Here is a 25,264-nt window from a genome sequence, read left to right on the forward strand (position 1 = left end):
GTCGCACGACCCACTGGTTGATGCTTATTTATAAAACCCTCTTAGGCCTCACTCCCCCCTAGCTGAGATCTACTGCAGCCCTCATCCTCCACATGCAACACCCGTTCTGCCAGTCACATTCTGTTAAAGGTCCCCAAAGCACAAATCCCTGGGTCGCTCCTCTTTTCAGTTCGTTGCAGCTAGCGACTGGAACGACCTGCAACAAACACTCAAACTGGACAGTTTTATCTCAATCTCTTCGTTCAAAGACTCAATAATGGACACTCTTACTAACAGTTGTGGCTGCTTTGTGTGATGTATTGTTGTCTCTACCTTCTTGCCCTTTGTGCTGTTGTCTGTGCCGAATAATGTTTGTAACGTGTTTTGTGCTGCTACCATGTTGTTACCATGCTGTGTTACCATGTGTTGCTGCCTTGCTATGTTGTCTTAGGTCTCTCTTTATGTAGTGTTGTGTTGTCTCTCTTGTTGTGATGTGTGTTTTGTCCTATATTTATATTTTATTTTTTAAATCTCAGGCCCCGTCCCTGCAGGAGGCCTTTTGGTAGGCCATCATTGTAAATAAGAATTTGTTCTTAGCTGACTTGCCTAGTTAAATAAAGGTTCAATAAAAATAAAATAGAGGAAAGCATACACAGATGGCGTCTCACTGTGATATCTAGAACCTTAAAGGGTTCTGTGGCTGTCCCCATAGGAGAACCCTTTGAAGAACACCTTTTGGTTCCAGGTATAACCCTTTCTACAGAAGCTACCTGGAACCACAAAGGGTTCTACCTGGATCCAGAAAGGGTTCCCTACGAGGACAGCCGAAGAACCCTTTTGGGACCTTTTTTCTAAGAGTGTAGGCCTATACTTTATATTTTTTGGATAGAAAAGTAAATCTAACGAAAACAACAATGACACCTTTATTTTGTATAATTTCCAGCTTTTATTTGTTTTGTCATATAATAACATGGTACGTAGGCCTATGAGAAACGCTGTTGATTAGTGAATTATGAAACATTTTATGGACTACATTCCTAATGAAAATAATGTACTTTTTACTCCATACATTTTCCCTGACACTCAAAAGTACTCGTTACATTTTGAATGCTTAGCAGGACAGGAAAATTGTCCAATTCACGCACTTATGAAGAGAACATCCCTGTTCATCCCTACTCCTTCTGAGTCACGAAACACGAATGCTTCGTTAGTAAATTATGTCTGAGTTTTGGAGAGTGCCCCTGGCTATCCCTAAATGTAAAAAAATAATAATGTGCCGTCTGGTTTGCTTAATATAAGGAATTTGAAATGATTTATACTTTTACTTTGATACTTAAGTATATTTGAGCAATTACATTTACTTTTGATACTTAAGTATATTTGAGCAATTACATTTACTTTTGATACTTAAGTATATTTAAAACCCAATACTTTCAGACTTTTACTCAGGTAGTATTTTACTGGGTGACTTTTACTTTTTCTTGAGTCATTTTCTATTAAGGTATGTTTACTTTTACTCAAGTATGACTATTGGGTACTTTTTCCAACACTGATTGTATGTGAAAACTACTTATAAGACGCACATTTACAGTTTTTCTGAACTCACCTCACTTGCGCATAGGGAGGCTTGCGCTACCCGGTGCTGGCACATGCGCAGATCAAATAAACCGCTGGAACGCGGATTTAAGCTGTTTACATGTCCTAATAATTCGAAAGATTGCTCAGAAAACCAGGTGTTTTAATCGGCGTATGCTTACTTCGATTATGACCTTACGGCGATTAAGATAAACAGAGTAAAGGGTTTACATGACTAATGCCATACTCGGCCTTCTGCCATAATCACTTTAATATCGAATTATTAGTGTACATGTAAAGGTACACAATCATGCCATGTTTAGTCTCATGTAGGTTATTTCAAACATTCCAAAAACCAAACACAACCCAATTAGGCTATCCTATTCATTTTAGCTGTCATTTTGAGAGACACACTTATTTGAGGCCGTTGACATAGTGAAGGGGTAGCGTATTCTCACTTCACCCAGCTTGTCCTCAGAGGCAAAATGGCCGCTATAGTTTCATCGATATAATTTTGCTTTAAAACTGTGTATGCTCATGTAGGCGATTAGAGACACAACGTACAGACAGCGGGATGTGCAGATCGCGCCTGTATTTCCCTCTTGGCACAATCACTTTTTAACGCGGCGCCCCCCGTCTGGGGATTGGAGCTGTGTCTTGTCAGTAAATTAGCCCACCCTCTGAATATTAAAGTGCACTACTGGGGGGGAAACTGAGCCAGACAGCGAGACGGTGACGAAAAAAATAACCAGTCACCAGACAAGGACGCGACAAGAGCGAGCTCGAGTCACCACTGCGTGTTGAAACTTGCAGTGATGGAGGGGGAAATGCAACCTGCCGACGAGGGTCTCTGCGCCCCAAAGATGTGCAGTCAGCAGCGGGGTCCATACAGCAGCCTCAAGACCTTCCCAAACAAGCGGTTGGTGGGGAAGGCGCGGTTCGACAGACCCACAATGGTCGATATCCCGCTGCTGGGAGACGGAGGCGGTCATCACTACAATCATAATCTCAATCACCATCATCCATATCAACAACAGTATCAGCAACAGCGGCAGCAGCTCCACCAAACCTCCCTCACCATCAGCAGCAGCAGCCAGTATCTCGCGACACCCCAGCTGCAGCAGCAACAGCGTTTCCCATGCGATAACAGGCCCAGCAGTAGAGCCGCGACATCTACCTCAGCAACAGTGGGGAGTGTGGCGGCAGCATCACTTGGCTTCCAGGGGAGGGTCGGCAGCGGCACCGCGGTGCGCCAGGACCCCACGTATTCGCCTGGAAAAACCGCGCTCAACCACGAATCTCCCGACTGCACTTACGGGATAAGCTCAGGTATGTTTTCAAACTTGTTGAGAAAGTGAAATTAGGAAAAGTTTAGCCTTTATTTTAGGAATTAGGTGTTGGACTAGACTAGAGGATGTCTAGGCCTGTTGCCTGGGCGCGTAAATGCAATGCAACCACTGTTAGAAATACATTCTCTGGTTAGTATTACAATCCTTTCCAACACACAAAAAAGGGTCCCAAAAAGCATATCATTTTTTTGGTTCCAGGTATAACTCTTTTGGATTCCAGGTATAACTCTTTTGGGTTCCATGTAGAATCCTCTGGGGAAAGGGTTATACATGGAGCCCAATAAGGTTCTACCTGGAACCAAAAGTGTTTTACCTGGAACAAAAAATGGTTCTTCAAAGGGTTCTCCTATGGGGACAGCTTTTTTTCTAAGAGTGTAATAAAACACAAGTTTTTAAATATGCTGTAAGTCTTTAGCCATATCCAGACCTTACTCAGTATGCTATTTGCATGGTTGACCCAATATGACACAAATTTGTTGACAAACAACAGTTTTTGGTTAAGTTTTTTTGTATTTTGCACAAAGACAATTATTGATTCACCACAAGTAGGGCCTAGGCCTATTTTAGGTATTATAGGCTAAAATGATACAGATAGCCTAATAAAATAGTCATAGAACAACAAATTAAACTATAATGGCATATCAGTCCAGCAGAGAGTAGTAACTATAAACTGAGTGTACAAAACATTAGGAACACCTGCTCTTACCACGTCCTAGACTAACCAGGCGAATCCACTTTACACTGCTGCTACTCGCTGTTTATTATCAATGGATACCCTTACCTACATGTACATGTTACCTCAATTACCTCGACTAACCTGTACCCCCGCACATTGACTCTGTACCAGTACACCCTATATATATAGCCTTGTTATTGTTATTTTGTTGTGTTACTTTTTTTAACTTTAGTTTATTTAGTAAATATTTTCTTAACTCTTATTTTATAAAAACTACATTGTTGTTAAGGGCTTGTTGTAAGCACGGTAAAGTCCATAAAATAGCTGTTGTATTGGTCGCGTGTGACAACTTGATTTGATTTGATCCTCCCATTTCTCCATAATTTCCTGTGAAAGATGTATTATGTACTAGTGAAAATAGCAGTCATGACTGAGCAGGCCCACTATAGGGTCTGTGTGTGCTCAAATGAGTGATAGGCTTGTGCAGTTGTTGAAGTGTGTTTGTGTTTATCTGTGTGAAATGTTGTCTTCGGAAATATCCATTGTAATGATGTGCACTGCTTTTGAGCAAAAGCAGGCAAACTAGTTTCTCAAAGAAAGAGTAAGCATAGAAATACACTACACTTCTATTTCTATTGGAACCTTGATCTGCGTCCCAATTGGCACCATATCCCTATTATAGTGCACTACCTTTGACCAGAGCCGGAAGCAGTTTTGTTACTAAGTTAAACAGATATCATATTTCCCCCACAGATATAGATCTCCTTATCACTCCACTAACAGGGGAGGTTGAGCGTCAGTATTCTGAGATTGTTGTTATGCTGACACAGCACTATCTAGCTTATACTGTCTACTGTATTAGCACTGTGGTGTAGCATCAAGCCAAATAGGTATAATACTTGTAATGTCGCCTCATGCCATTATCCATCGTAGTGACAAAGTACAGGCCTCATACAGTATTACATGCTCTATGGTAGGCCTATAGGCTTCCCTGAACAATCACTACGTTATAACTAACCTGCCCTTATGGTACTGGGGCTTCCAATGTTGTCTTGAAAACCCAATTCAAAGCCCAGTTGTACACAATTCTTAGGTATCTGCATTCAATACAGTATAGGTCTTTTCACTCCACTGAGCCAAACCGAGTTGACCTAAACCAAGCTGTTGTAATTGTGCTGAAAAGAACAGCGCGCAAAGAAAATAATCGAGCAAGCACGTTTGGGTCAGTTCGGCGCAATAGTACAAAAAGGGTATATATTATGTTAACCATACGACAAAAGCTAGTCAATACAACTAAGTATTCATGTGATTTAATGATTCCACATTTCCCTGGAGGTGACAGTCAGACAGAGGTGGTGTTTCTTTCCCATTATGCATCCCACAGACAGAAGGAGGAACCCAAGGACACCGGCCCTGAGATCCACACACAATAAAGCAAATTGCATTTAAAAGCTTTTCCAAAGAGTTGTGATTAAAATAAATGGTGCTCATAAATTTGCCTCCGCGGAGCATGTTGTATTTAATGACATTTTATGAGGCTGTCTCCCCGTGCACAGTACCAGGGAGCAAGAGAAGAGGGACGGGTGGGAGGGACGGAGGCACGGGGGATGATATCAGATACATCTCGGCGGGTAAACAAAGACGGCACGCATATTAATAAATGCGACACATCTGCGCCAGGCCGATAGACACGTCTCAGCGGCTGCCAGAGTGCCGGGCCTCCCGCCCAGTTGCAGCGAGGGCGCCGTGGGTAGCTGTCTGCGCTCATAATTACCTGCCTTGTCTCTTTGTGTGTGAAGGCAACACATTCGTAATCATTAGAGGGGAGATGTGCGAGATCATCTCATTCCGATGTGCTGAGACTGCTGGGAGAAGGACACAGGGAGAGCTGCTTTTATGAGCTGTTATGGATGATATTATAGCTCAGTAGCATCATAAGCCCATTTGTTTGGCTTGGGTGATTATTTAAGCTCAAGAGGGGGGGGGCACATCAAATATCATCAAATCAAATGCATTTGTCAAAAAGTGCTCAACTGCAACCAAAGCCTATAACCCCCAAAGAGCAAGCACAGGCAACAATGGCAAGGGAAGGACTAGTGTAGGCCTAGATATTGATGTCTGACTCAACCAGCTTCTTTGTACAAGATTGCCATTGAATGGAGGGAACCTGTACTCGGGTAAAATATGACTCTTGTAGAAAAAGAGGAAGAGCTAGATAGAGGGGGTGAGGGGAGGAAGCCAGAGCAGCGAAGCAGCAACTCCAACACCTTTATATAGAATTTGAGAGTCAAGTAGAGGTGACTGAGAAAGGGATAAGACTGAAGCAATCCTACTGTAGTATTATGAACAACCAATCTAGTCCACGCTCTTCTGTGTTTAAAAAAAAATCCATGCCATCAATTCAATGCCAAGTAGTCAAGGACTGTGGAAATGTAGAAATGTGTTGACGCCCAAAAGTTGACTCCAAAATATGCTGGTTGGCTTGAATGTCATAGTGAATGCCTCGGCTATCTTTATCTACTCGCTCTCTGTTCCTCTAGAAAACCGTCTCATCTTGGATGCCTTCGCACAGCAGTGTAGCCGGGTCCTCACTCTTCTCAACAACAACGGCCGGTTTGTGGAGCCTCAAGCTCCTCTGCCCTCCTCCCTCACCTCCCACATCAAGCAGGAGGACAGCTGCCTCTCTGGACCTGGGGGGGAGTCAAGGCCAGTCGCGGGTCAGGTGGGTCATTACCCCACCCCGGGCACGCCACGTCTTGACGAGAGCGCCACCGTCGACCCTGATGACGAAGCCCAGCACAGCCACTGGAGCCAACAACAAACATCTGCCTTCCTGCGCATCTTCACTGAGTCCCTCCAGAGCTATCTGCTCACCGGGAACCAGCAGCCCCACCCGGGCCCGGGCCTCGAGGGAGAGCGATGCCCACCAGCTGAGCCAGAGTCTGGGGGGTCGCCGGGCCACAACCTGGGGGGCTGGAACTCCCCGGCCCCCTCGGATTCGTATGGCCACCCCTCGTCCACTCTGCCGGAGGAGGAAGAGGAGGAGGAGGAGGAGGAGAGCTGCTGCCCTCGCTGTGTGGAGCTGGAGCAGGAGGTGCTGTGTCTGCAGCAGGAGAACGAAGAGCTGCGCAACAAGATGGACAACATACCAGGTACAGTACCGGGGTTTCAGGATCATAGAACCCAGTAATGGCAATTTCAACAGTTTATGCAGATTCATGTGATATGGTATGTGGATACGATAGAAGGCCGTCACCTGTAAATGCCTCAAGTGAGACGATGTGCTAATTTTGCTGCCCAAGACAACTCCGTGGATTTGGGTCTTTACCCTGTGACTCGACATAGCATGTCACAATAATGACACAGTGGCAAAGGAGGGGGGTAACCATGTGGTGAAGTACCTAACTTTTAATGTCAAGTTCAAGATTTACAGTGCCCTCTGGAATTTTTTGTTGTTGTTTTGGTTCTGTACTCGAGCACTTTTCTGGGCTCCCGAGTGGCGCAGCAGTCTAAGGCACTTTATCTCAGTGCTAGAGGCGTCACTACAGACCCTGGTTCGATTCCAGGCTGTATCACAACCGGCCGTGATTGGGAGTCCCATAGGGCGGCGCACATTTGGCCCAGTGTCGTCCGGGTTAGGGTTTGGCCGGGGTAGGCAGTCATTGTAAATAAGAATTTGTTCTTAACTGACTTGCCTAGTTAAATAAAGGGTCAATAAAAAATAAATAAAATAAGAAACTTTGGAGTGAAAAGTTTGAGTGAAGTGAATTTGTCCCAATACCTTTGGTCCCCTAAAATGGGGGGACTATGTACAAAAACTGTTGTAATTTCTAAATGGTTTACCTGATATGGATCAAAATACCCTCAAATGAAAGCTGACAGTCCGCACTTTAACCTCATAGTCATTGTATCATTTAAAATCCAAAGTGCTGGAGTACAGAGCCAAAACGTGTCACTGTCCCAATCATTTCGGGGGGAGGGCTGTATTTTACATTTTAGTCATTAAGCAGATGCTCTTATCTAGAGCGACTTAGAGTTAGACACCCCAGACTCTATTTATATATTGCATTCTTGGTGTGGCTTCAATCAAATCTTTTTGATGGCTTTTATAACCCTGATCTCCTTCCAGCTCCCTGCCAGAATGTGCTGGACTTCTTCAAGACTGTTCTCCAACACCATGACCAGTTTATACAGCCCATGGCAGAGGAACAACTAACAGAGGCAAGAAATCAGTTTGTCTCAAAACACAGACCGTGTCTTTCTAGAAAGAAATACTCTTGGTCTGTTCCAGTTTCTGTCAGGTACTGTACTGTACCTTTTTATATGTTTTATCACTAGTCATACTGGCCGTGTCTGAAACCTGTCTTGCCTACTACTTACTGCATGCTGTGTATTAATTGTACTACATACTATATTTAGAACGTATTGTTCAGTAGAAAACGAATGCAGTACGTGCAAATATCAACATACTAAGCTCATCTATTCTGAGAAGGCGTCATCTAATATGCAATTGCGATGTTTCCCGCCATTCGTTCATTTTGGTAGAGTGCGTCCCCTTATCTTTTTTATTTTATTTATTTAACCTTTATTTTGACAGGGAGTCAATGGCCAGGGGCCCTCAGGAGTGGGCTGGGGGTCCAGCCGTGTACCTGGTAACTAGTTGGCTACCTAAAGAGGCTCAAAGTTGCCCACCGTTTACCCGCTTCATTGAATTTCTTCACTTTGAGATGAGGAGCACTGGCGAAACGAGGCTTGTCATTCGGTTTAGCCACATTTCTGGCTTACAGACTGGCTGTCAGTCCCCCTATCTAGTCATCAATGTGCTACGCATTACTTACCTGGAGAAGAGAGAGCCCAGGGCTGACACTACTAACCAGCGTGCTTCAGCTGGTGTGAGCGGTAATCAGTGTTATTTTCACTGCTTGTTTCTGTCCGGCACTTGAAAACACCTAAGGCAACACAAGAGGGACTATTTGGCTAGGAATCGGATGGTAGCGCCCTCGGCCAATGTATGAAAGTGTAAGACTGTGTTTTGCCAGTGTGAGTGTGTTTGTGATACTTGTTACCATACTGTATGTGTGTGCGTATGTGTGTGAGTATGGGTGGATGTGTGTTGCGAGAGGACGGCACTTATCGTGTCATCTAGTGTTTACTCCCTTCGCTGTGCATTGTCCTCTGAGTCCCCTCTTCCCTTTGATATTCATTGGTCTAGGCCGGTCCCACAGCTACACTTAGAATTTCTTCACTTTGACATACATTTAGGCTGATCCAGGGGCCAGGTGAGTTCAACCTAGCCGTTTACCCATGCAGGACTCTGTTCCATGGAGGGATTCATATTTTCCAGTTTCAATACCGAAAATAATTCATATTTATCCAGAGAGTCCGGGAAATATGGCAGAAATCAGAAGTGCCCATTTAAAGCGTTTAAAACCAAGATATGGTCACTATGCCAGGGTTCTCCCCAAATAAGATTGTCGCTGTGCCACCTTGGCTGTGTCACTGTGTAAGGATTTCAGGGCAAATTAAACTGATATTCAGTAATGATAGAGGAACTATCTTTGATCACCAACGACATTGTTTTTAATAGCAAAACAGGCCGTTCATAATGTTCCTGAATTAATTCTGAGTATTTCAGCAGCAGGCTATCTGGACACAGAGCATGCTTAGGACGCACGGAGTGCACCCCGCGTATAGCGTTGTCGAATCATACAAACTTTGTAATGGCAGTCCAACAAAAGTAAAATGAACAAAGGTGCTAAGCTTGCTAGATAACCTCCTTCAATGATTGACAGAATATTTAATATAATAAATATATCCTATATTTGGCTGAATCAAGTTGATGATTTTTCAGATCGATCATGAATAACGGGGGAGATGAAGAGTAGAAATAGTTTAAGTATCAAGGTACTATATCTTAACGGGGACCAACTCTGTTAAAACTGTCTCGGGATCCCAGTTACCCATGTTAATCACTAATGGACACATAATAAGGGTAACTGACCCGGGCTATCGGATCTTGTCCCGGCCAACCCTTGTATTCCACCATGCTCTGACGGCCACCTAAGTGGACTCTCGACCACGGTTAGGGTTTTCGTTCTATGGAGTAGAGAGGAATATCAGACCCACTTGGCCTGATGTGGTTTAAACACCTTCATCACTCTGTGCCTCTTCGTCGAGCCGATCTGCATGGAAGACATCTCTCAGCAGATCTATGGAGTAGTGCAGGACTCTTTGTTTTTCCAGCTTTGTGAAGTCCGCCCTTCGAGACCGAGATAGTCCCATGGCTTGCAATACTTGATCGTTAGGAGTAGGCCACTTGCCCAGGGCCCCTCTCGGGAAGCCAAACGAGATGACCATATCGACTCCCGGCAGCTTGTTAATGATTGATGCAGCAACAGTGATGTAGTATGCAATCTTTTCAGATCTAGCCACCTCGACGGTGTCAACGGCGACTTCGTATCGCACTGTAACGTCAACCACCAAAGCTGCACCATTTTTCACGAATGTCAAGTCTGGTTTCCTTAGTCTCCCATCCAGTGTGGAGATATGCATCTCCTTGATAACGTTCTATCCGTTGCTTTCGGCTTCCGTTACTGATAGGTCACACACCTTGTTGTGCCTATTTATGCGGGCTCCTTGGATCAACTGGCAATGACCCAGTATATGTCAGCAAGATTCATACAGGGCTGGAAAGTGCCTCCAAGAGGAATCCTTCTCCGGCCTTCCCCTTTTGAACATCTCCCGAGTAGGATAGACATTTGCCCTCAACTTCAGTCCATTGTTATACTGGCCGTACTGGAATCCCACTGAGGAGGTAAGCCTAGTTTTGCTGATCTTATCACTGCCAAAGGCCTGCATCCCCACACCTTGAGTTGCTAGGCATATCCATTTTCACATTTCTTCCTGCCTCCAATCACACGGTATTGGGAAATGCAGCGTCACTAAGCCAGTTGTGTTGTTGTCGAGGGAGGGCATCTTTGTGTCGCTCCCACCGGCTTGCAGCCATATTCCCTCATCTGTCGAGAGCCACTGCTGGTGGATCCTTCTGGCCTGGATCAATGGAATCTGGGGGGCCAGCTTCACGATACCTAGGCCCCCGTATCGGTGTTTCACATAGAGCAACCCGTTACATGTGCTCGTGGGTGGGGGAGCCATTCTTTCACAGCGGTTCTTATCATTCCATCTATTTTGGTCAGGTCGACTCCCTTTCGGTTGCTGTGGTCAGCTCTGTAGATTAGCCTCGGGACAGCGAAAGAGTTCAACATCTTGACCTTCTGAGAAGGTTTTAGCGCCGCCCATCCGATCTTGCATATCCAATCACAAAGTAGCCCGATCAGTTCCGGTTTAACAATGCCTGCCCACTGGTTCACTTGCATTCCGGGATATTTTTAGGATTCCTCAGGCCCAATTAAGTGCAAGTCCTCTCCATTCAGTTTCCAGGATAAACAGTCATTAACCTTGAATGAGGACTTGCTGTGGTCATTACCACCTTTCTCAATTAAGAAACTGTGGCACTTTTTGGGTTGAACTCTCAACTCCGTCAGTTGGCAATATTGTTCCAGAATTGCCATGTTTTTTTTCCCATACCTTTCATCGAGCTGTTCAACAGTACCAAGTCATCGGCAAACACTAAAGTGGTAGTCTGGCGGCCTTCTGGCCCGACCCCAGAGCAGTGGGGTTCGAGTGTCTGGATTGAACAGCAGCTGCGACCTTGGACCAACATGTCGGACCAACATCTCAATCATCAAGGATTTCACTCCAAGAATGACCTTTGTTACGCTGTTCTCATAAATGCTCTCGATCAACTCCATGATGTGCCGGTCAAGGCCCCTTTGCCCAAGAACACCCAGAAGGTGCTCATGCAATGCCGAGTCGAAAGCCTTCACAAAGTCCACAAATACCACAGCTAGGGGTGTACATTGTTTTTTACTCTGTTTGATGAGCCCCTGGAGTGACATACCATTTTCAGAACACCCCTCGGGGCAAATATGAAGCCCCTTTGTCACAGACTTGGGCAGGCACGCACCAGCATGGCTGTAATAATCCTAGAGAAGAGCCGTGCGGCTATGGATTCTGATGGTGATAGGCTGCCACCCTCCGATCTGTCCCCGTTCCACTGGGTCGGACGTTTTTGGTATCAATGTACTGCGGCACTCTTTGAAGGTCAACGATAGGGCCCCTGTCACTAGCCACATCAAGAACAAGCGAGCCAACTTCTCTCCTCTGGGGTCACAACTTAACAGTTTCTCTGGTGACTCCATCGGGACCTGCTGCTGTGCCGGTTTTCATATACCTCCGCTGCTGAGATATGCTGAGATCAGACGTTGTCAGCTCCTCCTTCCGTGCGGAATTGGCCCAGCCCGTTGAACGGCTTCGTGGCCCGCCATCGGTTGGCAAAGGCCAGAGTGAGTTCTGTCATGGGGATGGCACATGAACCGAACACCTCTCCATCTAAGATTAGGGCAGGTCTTTGTCAAATAATAACTGTTGCTGACGTAAGTCAGCCCTCTTTTCTTTCCATCTCTTATTCCCACTCATAGGCCTGCTTCCCGCTGTATCGCTCTGCCTAACGGTTCCTCAAGCAACTTTGCCCAGCAACTTCTCTATTTCCAGTGCCGAAGACTCGATCAGTGCAGGATTCTGATCCACACCCCTTAAAGATAATGTGATGGCCCCGATTTCGAAATCTCCATCCACGCCCATGTTGGCCTCGACCGCAGCTCGTGTACTGAGGGTGGTGGTTCACCTGGGACAGACAGAATTCATCATTCACAAAATGGGCTTCCTCAGGACCCTTGTTTCGAGTCACTGCCTTTCTCAGGACTCTTCGTTTATACCTCACCTGCTATCGAATCCTTCCCAGTCGGCCAATCACAACCATGCTATGGATGGATTTGTGACTCTTGAATAGTTTATACTCTTCCCACTCTGTCCAGCCATCGTTGGTAGTTCTCCTTCCGATCTGTTTTCCATTGTTCGCTCTTGCTTCCTCAGACTTTTGCTGGCAATAAAAGGCTTATGCTGGGAGAGGCTGACCCCAAAACCAAAGCTTTTTGGGAAATGTTTGTATACAATCACTGCTGCAACCGCAACCTGGGCCTCTGGCACGCAGTTACACTTAGGAACATGTCAGGAGATTGCATGACGACTGATACCGGTTCCCCCACAAGAGCTACACTTATATAGAACTTTCACGAAGCTATGAAGGGTCTTACATGCTGACCACACCACCTGCGTTGCTTGTGAAAATGTTGCAAAATAAATATGCATGTTATTCAATCATTGCACCCACACTGCTCGCGTGCGTCAATGACTGTCTGCGTAGTCAAGCTCTAAAATAGAACTTAGGTCTATATGCTTTGTGCGCTGCAAGTCCCGCCTCTCTCATCTTATTGGTTTTTAGGAGCATATACCCACATTGGTGATTGAAAGATGAGCTGAGGTCCACACTCCAGTCCAGTTGGTGGTGGTAATGCACCTTAAAGTTGGTTGCCAACTGCCATATAAAGTCCAGAGAAGAAGAAGAAACCTGAACGAGGAGAGATTACTAGAAACAAACTCGGTTTACCCTTTTATCTGTAGAGACCCTTTTATCTTGTGCGTTTCAGGTAAAATAACAACCCAATGTTTATATCCCAGGACAAATTATCTAGCAACAGCAAGCTAGCTAAATTGCCATAAATGTTTAATGCTTTTAGACCTGTCCCCAAATGAATATAGTTGGTTCAAAGTTTGTTTTGATATTTCAACCTGTGTGTCCTGATCGCGTCTGGTGTGGGTGGACAAAATCAACAGCCGTGGCTGGAGTAGGGTCGGGTAGGAGAATTGATTCAGACTGAGCTGGCTGTGGTGGCAACACGACATCCTCATCTCCATTATCCGATGCCAGGGCAGGTGACATTAATCTGCTCACCAACTCAGGCGCCACAATACCTGGGTCCCCCCCCTCCCCGGCATTCGGCCGTCTGGGGGGATCCCGGCTTGTGGACTGAGAAAGATCTAGGCAGCGGCATTTTCTCTGACGGCTAGACCGGGGTTCGTTCAAGTTTGTAATATCGGCCAGTGCCAGCAAGGTGTTTCTGGTGTTTCCTTCGCGTATTCTGCACTTGCGAGTCTGATGCATCTAATCTCCCGGAACTTTTGCCCCCAGAGTCCCCGGAACATAGGACTGTGGAAGATCTTGCTTGCTCAACCTGATGGGGTCGGTAAACGCCCACCGTAGGTGCCAGTTTTGATGACCCAGGTTGGTCGCCCTGGTGTGGCAAGTGTTTTGAGGCCATTTCCCGGTTGATCTTGTCAGTAGACTCTTTTCATACAATTATTGCATGGGTCACAATGGTCAGGGTATTGCGTAATCCTTTCCATGTCCCCCAGAACCCAAAGACTTTGGTTTCCCGGACGCTACCCGGCAGGTTATGGGAATAACGCCGCCGGATCGCAAGTTGGCATCGTTTATGGTCGGAAATACAAAGGTATCTGATTGTCTTCGGACCGCCAACTTTTGTTCTTGATTAATGAAAACATTCTTGGCAAAAGCTTTCACTTTTGTCCATCTTGCACCGGTCTAAGAATTTCACCTCTAGCAGCATAATACGAATGCCCCCGGCCGTCCCTCTTTATCATGGCCCCAGTTCAGAAGAAAAACCCACAAAATAGAACCAAAGTCCTATTCCATTAACCCTAGCTGAGGTATTCAAGTGACTGGGCCTACTTTGAACACAATTTTTTCCAAAGTAAACGCTTTGGACCACACAGGACACTCAGGACGCGCATCAAGGGGGCACCGAGAGGCAGGGGCTGGGACAGGCGGCCCCGAGATCCAACTATATGCTTTTTAACTGCAGCAACTTTAAGATACGCTATTGGAGCGTCACCGCCACAAAGGGCGCGCGATCGGCTCAAGGTTATCTAGAGTCACCAAAGGTGAACCGTCTCCGAAAGTGCCTCCACCCATGGAGGCCAATCCACATGGGGAGCGAGGAACCATTTAGAAGCCGGCCGACAGGTGAATCATGAATTCCAAGAGAGTCCTAGTCACTCCAACCATTTACCTGTGCTTCATTGAATTGAATGAGAGATAGCTCCAGAGGGCCAGGTAGGGCTGGGGTCGACCAAGGGAGGGGGGCGACCCCTGCCAAGGCCGCCAGGGGACGTAACTCCATCCAGCCAGCTCCCTGACCCAGGGAGATGGGTGGAGAGGGTCAGGGAGGGCTAGGGCTGACCCCGGCAATACTCATTTCAGAAAAGCCGAAGTGAGTACAGTATGACATCCTTTATATAGCATACTACATTTCTGAAATTTCACATACTATAAAACTTTCTATTTTTGCATACTCAAAATGTCTACTATTTAGAAGCTTAGTATGGGTATTCGGACACGGCCACTGTGTATATTATAGATGTTACATGAGAGATGCAAAATAAGACACCAGGGTGAACTTTTAGATCTAAAGAGCGCTCTATCTCTACAGGAAGAAGAACAGAAAACATTATATGAGGTTTGTGTTTTCAAGATGTGTTTTCTTACTGTATGTAACGGAATGACCCCTCACTTAGTTTGTGTCTTTCTAATGGGCCTTAAATATCACCTACTCACCTTGGTGGCTTTCTCGGCATGAGAAGCATGAGAAGCGTCGTCGTCCCCACCCCCATCCTAGTTTGTCAGACATTTTGAGACCTCAAAAGTAGTCCAGTATTAGAAAGAGTTTCACAATCTGTTATATAGATCCATCTAAAATGTGAAATTAACTGGGGCCTATCTTTCCCATTCATGTTTTAATCAAGCTTATAGCTAGACCTACACAACAAATGGCATGGACTCCTCTCTGACAGACTAACACACTTTGATTTTGGAGTAAATAATCACTTAAAAGCCCAGTTAAATAGGGGAGTGGATATATAGATTTTTGGGGATGTTGTCACTGACTCCCTTTAAGTAATGTTCAACTCAGTTGCACAGCAGCTTTATAGATAAAACCGAAACTAGTGGCACAAGATGTGAAACTGCCATTCAAATCAGCTTCTCTGTTAAGGATGTGAAAATATCATCTTGCAACAGTGTTGCATAACAAGATAAAATAGGTTCTGTTAAATGGAGAAAAGGTTAATGGACACCACCACCGCCTTTTCCTCAACATTGCAGTTAAATCTGGCAATAACTTCTTGTTCAATGGGTTTACAACGATAGGAATTGGTTATTGTTGGTATCAGGTGTATAGCACAAATAATGCTTTAGATTTATTTGAGAAACTAGACTAACTAAAAATATCATAGTTCTCCATCACATATTGAGCATGAAGTTAACGACCTTGTTATAACACATGAATGACTGCACTTCTTCTGAATGCTTTGACAGCTTGAATGCACTTTTCAATACCCTGCTAGTGCCCCTCAGGGTTGGGGTCAATTTCATTTCAATTCAGTCAATCAACTGTGATCCAATTTTCCTTTTTCATTTCATTGCTTTTCAATGAGGGAAAAAAATTGGAAAAGGAATTTCAGTTGACTTTAGTTGACTTTCTGAATTGGCGGAACTGAAATGGAATTGGCCCCAACCCTGGTGGCTCTATGGCAGGGTACTCAGAGCTCATAACTAAGCCGTACCATTCTCACCAGTTGTGGCTTGTGGCAATTTAAATGGGGAGGACAGGTTCATAGTAATGGCTGAAACTGAATAAATGGAATGGTATCAAACACATCAAAAACATGCTTTTATACCATTCCGTTCACTCCATTCCAGCCATTATGAGCCGTCCTTCCCTCACCAACCTCCTGTCATTCTCACCCTCTTCACTTCTTCGTACCCCTCCTCAGGGCAGTAAACAGCTCCTTGGGAACTACCCCCTCTTCATCACCAACAAGCAGTGGGACGAGGCAGTCAACTCGTCCAAGAAAGATGGCCGGCGGCTGCTGCGCTACCTGATCCGCTTCGTCTTCACTACGGACGAGCTCAAGTACTCGTGCGGCCTGGGCAAGAGGAAACGCTCAGTTCACTCAGGAGAGCCTGGGCCGGAGAGACGGCCCCTCAACCCCGTTAAAGTCACCTGCCTCAGAGGTACTGGCGGCATCTCTACTAAAGAGATGGGTACTACAGCAACATGTATGCTACTAAAGAGATGGGTACTACAGCAACATGTATGCTACTAAAGAGATGGGTACTACAGCAACATGTATGCTACTAAAGAGATGGGTACTACAGCAACATGTATGCTACTAAAGAGATGGGTACTACAGCAACATGTATGCTACTAAAGAGATGGGTACTACAGCAACATGTATGCTACTAAAGAGATTGGTGAACAGATGTTTACAACATCAAATTGTGTGCAGTTTGTTTTTCTAATCATAACAAATATTTACTTGTACTCCTCAGAGTTTATCCGAATGCACTGTGCCTCTAACCCTGACTGGTGGATGCCTTCTGAGGAGCAGATCAACAAGGTGTTCAGCGACGCGGTGGGCCATGCGCGCCAGGGTCGGGCTGTGGGCACCTTCCTGGGCAGCAGTGGCAGTAGCACTAGCAGTCTTTACATGGAGGCTTACGACGGGCCCCTGTCACAGGATGAAGTGTACCTGAAGGGCTCTCACAATGGCCTGGGGGATTGAAAGGAGAAGGAATGAAGCCTTGGTCAGGATTCAATCCAAGGTGCGTTATTGGGAAGCACACTAGACAGCCGACAGTGCGCCTTTTTAAAGGCAATTTCGTAGAGATCGCATTCATGGTGAACACTGCAAATATTGGCTCAAGCGTAAATTACCTTTAAAAGGCACATTGTTGGCTGTCTAGGGCACTGCTCTACAACGCGACTTTGATTTAATCCTGGCCACTGTCTTATAACATGTGGCGTCACTCCTACGCGATGTTAGTCCCTCAACCCGAGGTGGTGATACTGCTGATTTGTCACCACAAATGGTTTGTTTACATAGCAGGTTAGGATAATTAGCATGGCAGGTTAGGATAGTTAGCGTGGCAGGTTAGGAAAAGAGTTAGAGTTAGTCTTAGCTACAATGCTAGTTGTCAACAACTGTTGTCCCCGACACGCCCACTAGATGGCGATGTAGGCCAAGTCATCAGTATCATAACACTGGTTCAGACGAAACTGACGCTATCTCACGTAAGACAATGAGGATGAGTGGTACTAACCTGCTCTTCTTCCGTAATGCTACAGAGCAGGGCAGGAAAATAACATTCAAACAACATTCAAGAGGAAGTAGTCTCCCCGTTCAACTTGCTAAAACAGCTGTTTTTGGGGCTTATTTTCTTGGGGGGGGGGGGGGCAAGGATGTTTCTGCTCAAATGTTCCAATGTTGCAACATGCATTTATTAAGGTACATGAAAGCAGCAGAATGTTGTATAATTCATGTTCAACTGTTTGTAAAACTACAATGCTAGTTTTCCCTCAGTCTTCCTTCTGTTACTGCTTTGTGGAAAATGTTAGAAAAAGGTTACATACAGTAATATAGATTTTCGCAAACTAAGGGAGCTACAGAAATCAGTAGGTCTGACTGTAGCTGGGTCATTTCCAAATGACAATTAAGACAAATCTAGTGTGCAGTTTTTCAATGAGGATTATAACAGTTTCCTTTTGCTATAGAACATTGCCAAGAATATACTGTACTATGATGTACTGATTGAGATGGTCATTATGATATCTGTAATGAGAAGAGAAAATGAAAATGAGACATTATCCTTCCTTCTACAGATAAATTATGTTGGCTACTTTAGATAAAACTCCCTCTTGTATTATGTTCTGGCTGACACGCAGACCCACATGGTACACAACACACTGCGCCCCACTGGTCTAAGGACAGTCTTCAGAAAGTAATATTCCGGTTGTCTCAGAGAGCAGCTACATTGATTGGTTGGTTCTCTGAAACTTTTTCCTGGGGGTTTGAAAAGCCATCAATTGTATTGGAAGGGGGCGGCGCCCGGCGGATGTGTGTGGCTGTGCCTGTGGGTGTTTGAGTACGAAAGACAGATGAGAACCAACCAGAAAAAGCACAGCCCATTTCATTATTGACACATCGTGCTGACAACATCAAACAGCCTCCCTCCCCAGACTCAGAGGCCTGGATCTTTGGTATCAGCCAGGCAACTTATGTTAACCAAAGATAATTAAAGTAGACATGCAGGATTTGTGCAACTGTACGATGACTATTGATTGATGGATTGCCATTGATTGTATTTAATCGTGATACATTTCAATTCATTGATGGTAAATATTCAAGAGATTGGTGGTAGAGACAAACCACAAAAGCCCAGACTAGTTTGAAACTTTGGAATGATAACACCCCACACACACACACACACACACACACACACACACAGCAAGAAACACTATATTTGAAATTCCTTAAAGGTCCAGTGCAGTCAAAACTAGATTTCCTGTGTTTTATATATATTTCCACACTATGAGGTTGAAATAATACTGTGAAAATCCTAATAATGCCCTTTTCGTGTAAGAGTTGTTTGAAAAGACCGCCAGAAATGTCAGCCTGTTTTGGTGGGATGGAGTTTTGGCCTGCCTGTTGACATCACCAGGTGGTAAATTAGTTAGACCAATAAGAAAGAGAGTTCCAAATCTCTCTGCCAATAACAGCTAGTTTTCTGTTTTCCCCTCCCCACTCAGACCACTCACAGATAGCTTCTTAGCAAAGAGACTATTTCTGTTTCTTTTTTACCATTTTAATTGAAAACAATAACAGTAAGGTACTTAATTGTTACCCTGAAATGATTTGATGTTGAGATAAAAATGGCTGCATTGGACCTTTAAGATAAAGTTTAACACATCTGTAGTTCTGATGACTTAGTTGTTCAGAACATGGTGCTTGCATCACTGAGTTATGGGTTTGCCACATGGGCCACATAATACTGAATAGTGTACTGTGTATGTGTTAACTGTGTTTGCTAAATGACCATAATATTATAATTATACTCCAAGAACTACAGTACCCATAATTGTAGCTAGTGTCAGACTGCTTCTAGACTACTAAAATCAGAAGATAAGGGCGGCAGGTAGTCTATCGGTTAGAGCGTTTGGCCAATAACCGAAAGGTTACTAGTTCGAATCCTCAAGGTGAAAAATCTGTTAATGTGCCCTTGAGCAAGGCACTTACCCCTAATTGCTCCATGGTCACCGTTGATAATGGCAGACCCTGACCTGTGACTCCACTCACCACAGGTGTCTAAGGGAGAGTGGCATATGCAAAAAACACATTCCCAATTAATACACACTTGTGTGAAATAGGACAAATGTAAGCACCCACCAAGTTTATTATTTGGATTATTATTAGATACCATAGATGTGTAGTAGAGAGCTCCTCTCAATGGCCGCTTCTGTGACAGCATGGGCAGCGCCTCATAGGGCTTTCCCCATTTTGGTGTCATCAACTGGGTAGGACTTGCTATGAGTTAAGGAAGGATCATAGAATTCCATCCAGGACAGCAGGGGCAGTCAGCCAATTAATTATACTCCAGAGCAAACATTCCGTAACTGCAGGTGGCAGTAAATCACCAACCTTGACTTTATACCTGTTCTTTACACACTCCAGCACAGTAGGTGTTGGTATGCGCCTTTTCAGTTTATTTTCAAACTACCTACACTCAAACTTGAAGTACAAGAAGAAGAAATTGTCTACTTAAAAATGTAGATATCCCTCAATGCGCTGCCCAAGCTGTCACAGAAGCGACCATTGAGAAGAGCTCTCTAGTACACATCTAATGAAGAGATTTGAGCCTTTCACCTTCCGAAACACCTGCCATTATGCTAACTGTTGCAGAATTCATCATTATGTTACTTCCTGGTCTTTCAGTCATTTCTGGAGTTGATTATAATAGAGAATGTCAATAAGTGAAGATGTTCATCAATACCAAACATTTTTTCTCAGTCCTTAACTATACTAAATATCTATCAATGTGGCTTCAACCAAAGCAGTGATTCATTGTGAATCATTGTACCAATAGGGAGAGAGAAGTCTGCTGTGTTTTTCATTATACTTATTTAATTTGGGACATTCTTGTCCTTCAATAGAGTACTGCACTCGTTTTATACATTTGAATGTATAACATTTTACTGTTGACTACAAGTTGGTAAAGTTACATTGAAAAACAAAGACATGCAGTGTGTGTGTGGTGAATAACTATAATAATAACATAATTGTTAATAACAATAGCCCTTTTGAAAAGTGTGTAAAGGTAATCTTTAAATACATATTCTCTCTTAAATGCCTCAGCTAAGTAGAAAAGTGCCACAGAGACCTTGTCAGTGAGGTTCTGTTGTCGTGACGCGTACTGTTTTGAATGTAAATATTTCCCTGTGATTACTGCACATTCTGACAAATAATCCTTTATTCTCCAAGTGACTGTGTCAACACTGTGAAACTCCCAAGTAGATTTTTACAACAATATGATGCTTGTGTTTTTATTTATGATGAAATAAACATTCCATCCTATTTGACTTGATCATACATGATTTATGTATACAATCACCTCACATACTTAGCAGATATTATATAGTGATACATTCTGTTATTCTAAATTATGTCATTTTTGGGGGGGTTGCTCAATGAGATAAATTAACTGGTTTTACTGACCTACAATTACAGATCAATGCAGTGTGGCAGATGTAATTACTATTGCCCATTGAACCACACACACACCCTCTTACACAACACGGCAGGCCTACTCGCGCCAGTACTTCTGTGGCTGTTTTCAAGAGGGTCATGTATTCGCCAGGTCAGCTAAATACTGTAAACCACCAGTTTGATGGACAGCTGTCTGCATAGCCTTTACACCTCAGCTTCCACCCTCTGGTTCTTGATCATCAGGATATTCTCAAGGAGCAGCTTGTGAGCCAATTCCTTCTAAAAGTTGCACTGGATGCATGGACCAACTTTCTCTCCACACACCTCACTGTATTCACAAGCTGGTCTCATGCTTTCCAAGTGCTTCTGTCTGCTGGGAAACTCAAACTTGCTCTCCAAACACACACACACACACTCAGGTTTGAGCCTGCTGACACAGATAACACACCTGATTCATCTCTTAATCTGGTCAACTCTTTGTCCAGAGATTGTCGCCAAATTTAGCTTCAACCCGTACATGAAAGGGAGCCATGCAAACTCATCTGCAGTTCCTTTGGCATAACCCAGACAAAGCCATTTCCCATTGTCTTTCGACAGACGGCGTCATTCTAACGCAACCTTGTTGCCATGAACCAGTGCAGACAGATTCGCCCATTGAAGTGAGAATATCGCCATTCTGAAGGTCGCCATGCTGAATTACATAAATTGAATGGCAGTTTTTTTTTATCGCTTGGTGCAATTTTCACAAGTATGTGTTACATTTTTACAACGCTTAGTACAAAACTCAAAACAGATCATCAAAAGGCAGTTGTTTCAAAACTCAAGCACATTTTTTATTGACTAAGTACAGTACAACACACAAAATCATACAGTCACTTTTTCACCAAACTTAGTCAGTGGTTCATCTAGAAATATATGTTTCACATTGCAATACATGTTCATTTAAAGTAATTGCCTTTTACAATGCAACGCTCACATTACTTTTGATATGATTGTCTTCTCATTTGTTAAAATACATTGTACTATTACTTAAAACTACTTTGGGATCTGAGGGCAGTATTGAATAGCTTGGATGAATAAGGTGCCCAGAGTAAACTGCCTGCTACTCAGGCCCAAAAGCTAGAATATACATATAATTAGTATATTTGGATAGAAAACACTCTGAAGTTTCTAAAACTGTTTGAATGATGTCTAACAGAACTCATATGGCAGGCAAAAACCTGAGAAAAAAAATCCAACCAGGAAGTGGGAAATCTGAGGTTTGTAGTTTTTCAAGGGATTGCCTATCCAATATACAGTGTCTGTGGGGTCAGATTGCACTTCCTAAGGCTTCCACTAGATGTCAACAGTCTTTAGAACATTGTTTCATGCTTCTACTGTGAATGGGGAGAGAATAAGAGCTGTTGGAATCAGGGGTCTGGCAGAATGCAATGAGCTAAGTCACGTGTGCGGCCGTGAGCGTGAGCTGTGTTCCTTTTCATTTCTAAAGACAAAGGAATTGTCCGGTTGGAATATTATTGAAGATTTATGATAAAAACATCCTAAAGATTGCATGCGCCTTGTGCATTTGGAATAGTGAACTGAACGCGCGAACAAAAAGGAGGTATTTGGACATAAATATGGACTTTATCGAAACAAAACTAACATTTATTGTGGAACTGGGATTCCTGGGAGTGCATTCCGATGAAGATCATCAAAGGTAAGTGAATATTTATAATGCTATTTCTGACTTTTGTCGACTCCACAACATGGCGGGTATCTGTATGGCTTGTTTTGGTGGCTGAGCGCTGTACTCAGATTATCGCATGGTGTGCTTTTGCCGTAAAGCTTTTTTTGAAATCTGACACAGTGGTTGCATTAAGGAGAAGTGTATCTTTTATTCTATGTGAAACACTTGTATCTTATATCAACGTTTATGATGAGTATTTCTGTAAATTGATGTGGCTCCCTGCAAAATCACTGGATGTTTTGGAGGCAAAACATTACTGAACATAACGCGCCAATGTAAACTGAGATTTTTGGATATAAATATGAACTTTATCGAACAAAACATACATGTATTGTGTAACAGGAAGTCCTATGAGTGCCATCTGATGAAGATCATCAAAGGTTAGTGATTCATTTTATCTCTATTTCTGCTTTTTGTGACTCCTCTCTTTGGCTGGAAAATGGCTGTATGTTTTTTTGTGACTAGGCGCTGACCTAACATAATCATATGGTATGCTTTCGCCGTAAAGCCTTTTTGAAATCAGACACTGTGGCTGGATTAACAAGAAGTTTATCTTTAAAATGGTGTATAATACTTGTATGTTTGAGGAATTTAAATTATGAGATTTCTGTTGTTTTGAATTTGGTGCCCTGCAATTTCACTGGCTGTTGTCGAGCGTCCCACACACATATCCCAGAGAGGTATTTAATACGACTTAACTGATAATCACTTAACTGTTTGGTAAACCTAAAGATTTTAGACTGGTTTTTATGCTACAGATTCTGAGAACTACATAATGAAAATGTATGTTTGAAAAATATAAAGTATGTAATATACTATGATATGATGATGATGATGATGAATATTATGATTTTACTTCACAGTAAGTTTTTAAAAATCTGATATTGACAAGCTCATATATGTACTCTGCAGTACAACTGCAAACAGCAGTAACTACACATTTGGTTTAAATTAAGACTGAAATCAGTCGTTGTAGTATCTGTTTTATCTTGTGATTAAAGCCTTGTTCACACTGGCAGTTTGAAGTGACTCAAATCCTATTGGTTTGCCTTTCTGATTAGAATCTGTTATTTTTCCTGCAGTCTGAATAGCCAAAAGGCTAATGGAATCTGATATTTCAAGCTACATTTTAAACCACCTTCGTAGGTGGTTTAAAATCAGATACAAATCTAAGTCCTGGCTATGCGACTTGTCTGAACGGTGAAATCGGATTTATTTGTCCTCAAGTGGTTTTTAGACTGCTATTTGGCATATCTTGTTGCTTGCTAGCTACTCTGTTTGACAAGAACATGTAGTAGATAACTAGCTTGTTTACAAACAAATTAGTGAATGTGCTAGCTAGTTGACTGCTATGGCTAGCCAAAAAGGACTCATTTTGAAAGTTGGGTCATCTTTCGGCTTTAAAAGTGTTCTTACACTATGATTTTGAACATTCAAAACAATTGGGAAACGTCCATGGGAGGCATTGTTGTCACCTTAGCTTGATACATAACTTCTGAGTGATAGGAAGCACAAGGACCACCACCAATCTGGCTACACCACTGTGCACACACCAGTCGTTACTATGACAACTAGCGTAGCCATGTCAGAAAATGACTGCTGTCTGAACACACACAAATACACCACTTTACACACAAATCCCATTTGGTAACTTGCTGTTTGAACAGTCAGTATTCCAAAAAGTGATTTAAAACAACAAAACTGATTTCAACATTAAGGCCTACGGTGTAAAGTTGTGTAAAAATACTTTAAAGTACTACTTAAGTAGTTTTGGGGGGTATCTGTACTATACTTTACTATTTATATTGTTGACTACTTTTACTTTACCTTCACTACATTCACTACACTACAGTACAAAAGTACTCGTTACATTTTGAATGCTTAGCAGGACAGGAAAATGGTCCAATTCATGCACTTATCAACAGAACATCCCTGGTCATCCCTACTGCCTCTGATCAGGCGAACTTAATAAACACACATGCTTAGTTTGTAAATTTTGGGTTTCCATGGCTGAGCAGTCGCACACAAGCCTAAGATCACCATGCGCAATGCCAAGCGTTGGCTGGAGTGGTGTAAAACTTATCGCCACTGGACTCTGGAACATTGGAAACGTGTTCTCTGGAGTGATGAATCCCACTTCACCATCTGGCAGTCCGACAGATGAATCTGGATTTGGCGGATGCCAGGAAAACACTATCTGCCCCAATGCATAGCGCCAACTCTAAAGTTTGGTGGAGGAGGAATAATGGTCTGAGGCTGTTTTTCATGGTTTGGGCTAGGCCCCTTAGTTCCAGTGAAGGGAAATCGTAACGCTACAGCATACAGTGACATTCTAGATGATTCGGTGCTTCCAACTTTGTGGCAACAGTTTGG

The 25,264-nt window shown here is 43.5% G+C and overlaps 1 protein-coding gene across 1 annotated transcript; it reads left to right on the plus strand.

Annotated features, from left to right (window-relative positions):
• The first annotated feature begins 2,053 nt into the window (after positions 1–2,053).
• bend4 (BEN domain containing 4) lies at positions 2,054–21,035 on the plus strand. Its single transcript, XM_014199119.2, has 5 exons — positions 2,054–2,883; positions 6,120–6,731; positions 7,709–7,800; positions 16,393–16,633; positions 16,952–21,035. Exons 1-5 carry the CDS (start codon positions 2,370–2,372, stop codon positions 17,182–17,184), a joined length of 1,692 nt encoding a protein of 563 aa, XP_014054594.1. The 5' UTR covers positions 2,054–2,369; the 3' UTR covers positions 17,185–21,035.
• The last annotated feature ends 4,229 nt before the right edge of the window (positions 21,036–25,264 follow it).

Source organism: Salmo salar, chromosome ssa05, assembly GCF_905237065.1.
Source record: "Salmo salar chromosome ssa05, Ssal_v3.1, whole genome shotgun sequence".
Lineage (NCBI taxonomy): Eukaryota > Metazoa > Chordata > Actinopteri > Salmoniformes > Salmonidae > Salmo > Salmo salar.

What these genes read in the sequence shown, in the direction of transcription:
- bend4 (XM_014199119.2), top strand. Translation starts at nt 2,370, where the DNA reads ATGGAGGGGGAAATGCAACCTGCCGACGAGGGTCTCTGCGCCCCAAAG. An exon ending in CAAGATGGACAACATACCAG is followed by an intron (nt 6,732 to 7,708) that starts GTACAGTACCGG and finishes ATCTCCTTCCAG; the next exon opens with CTCCCTGCCAGAATGTGCTG. An exon ending in TAAAGTCACCTGCCTCAGAG is followed by an intron (nt 16,634 to 16,951) that starts GTACTGGCGGCA and finishes TGTACTCCTCAG; the next exon opens with AGTTTATCCGAATGCACTGT.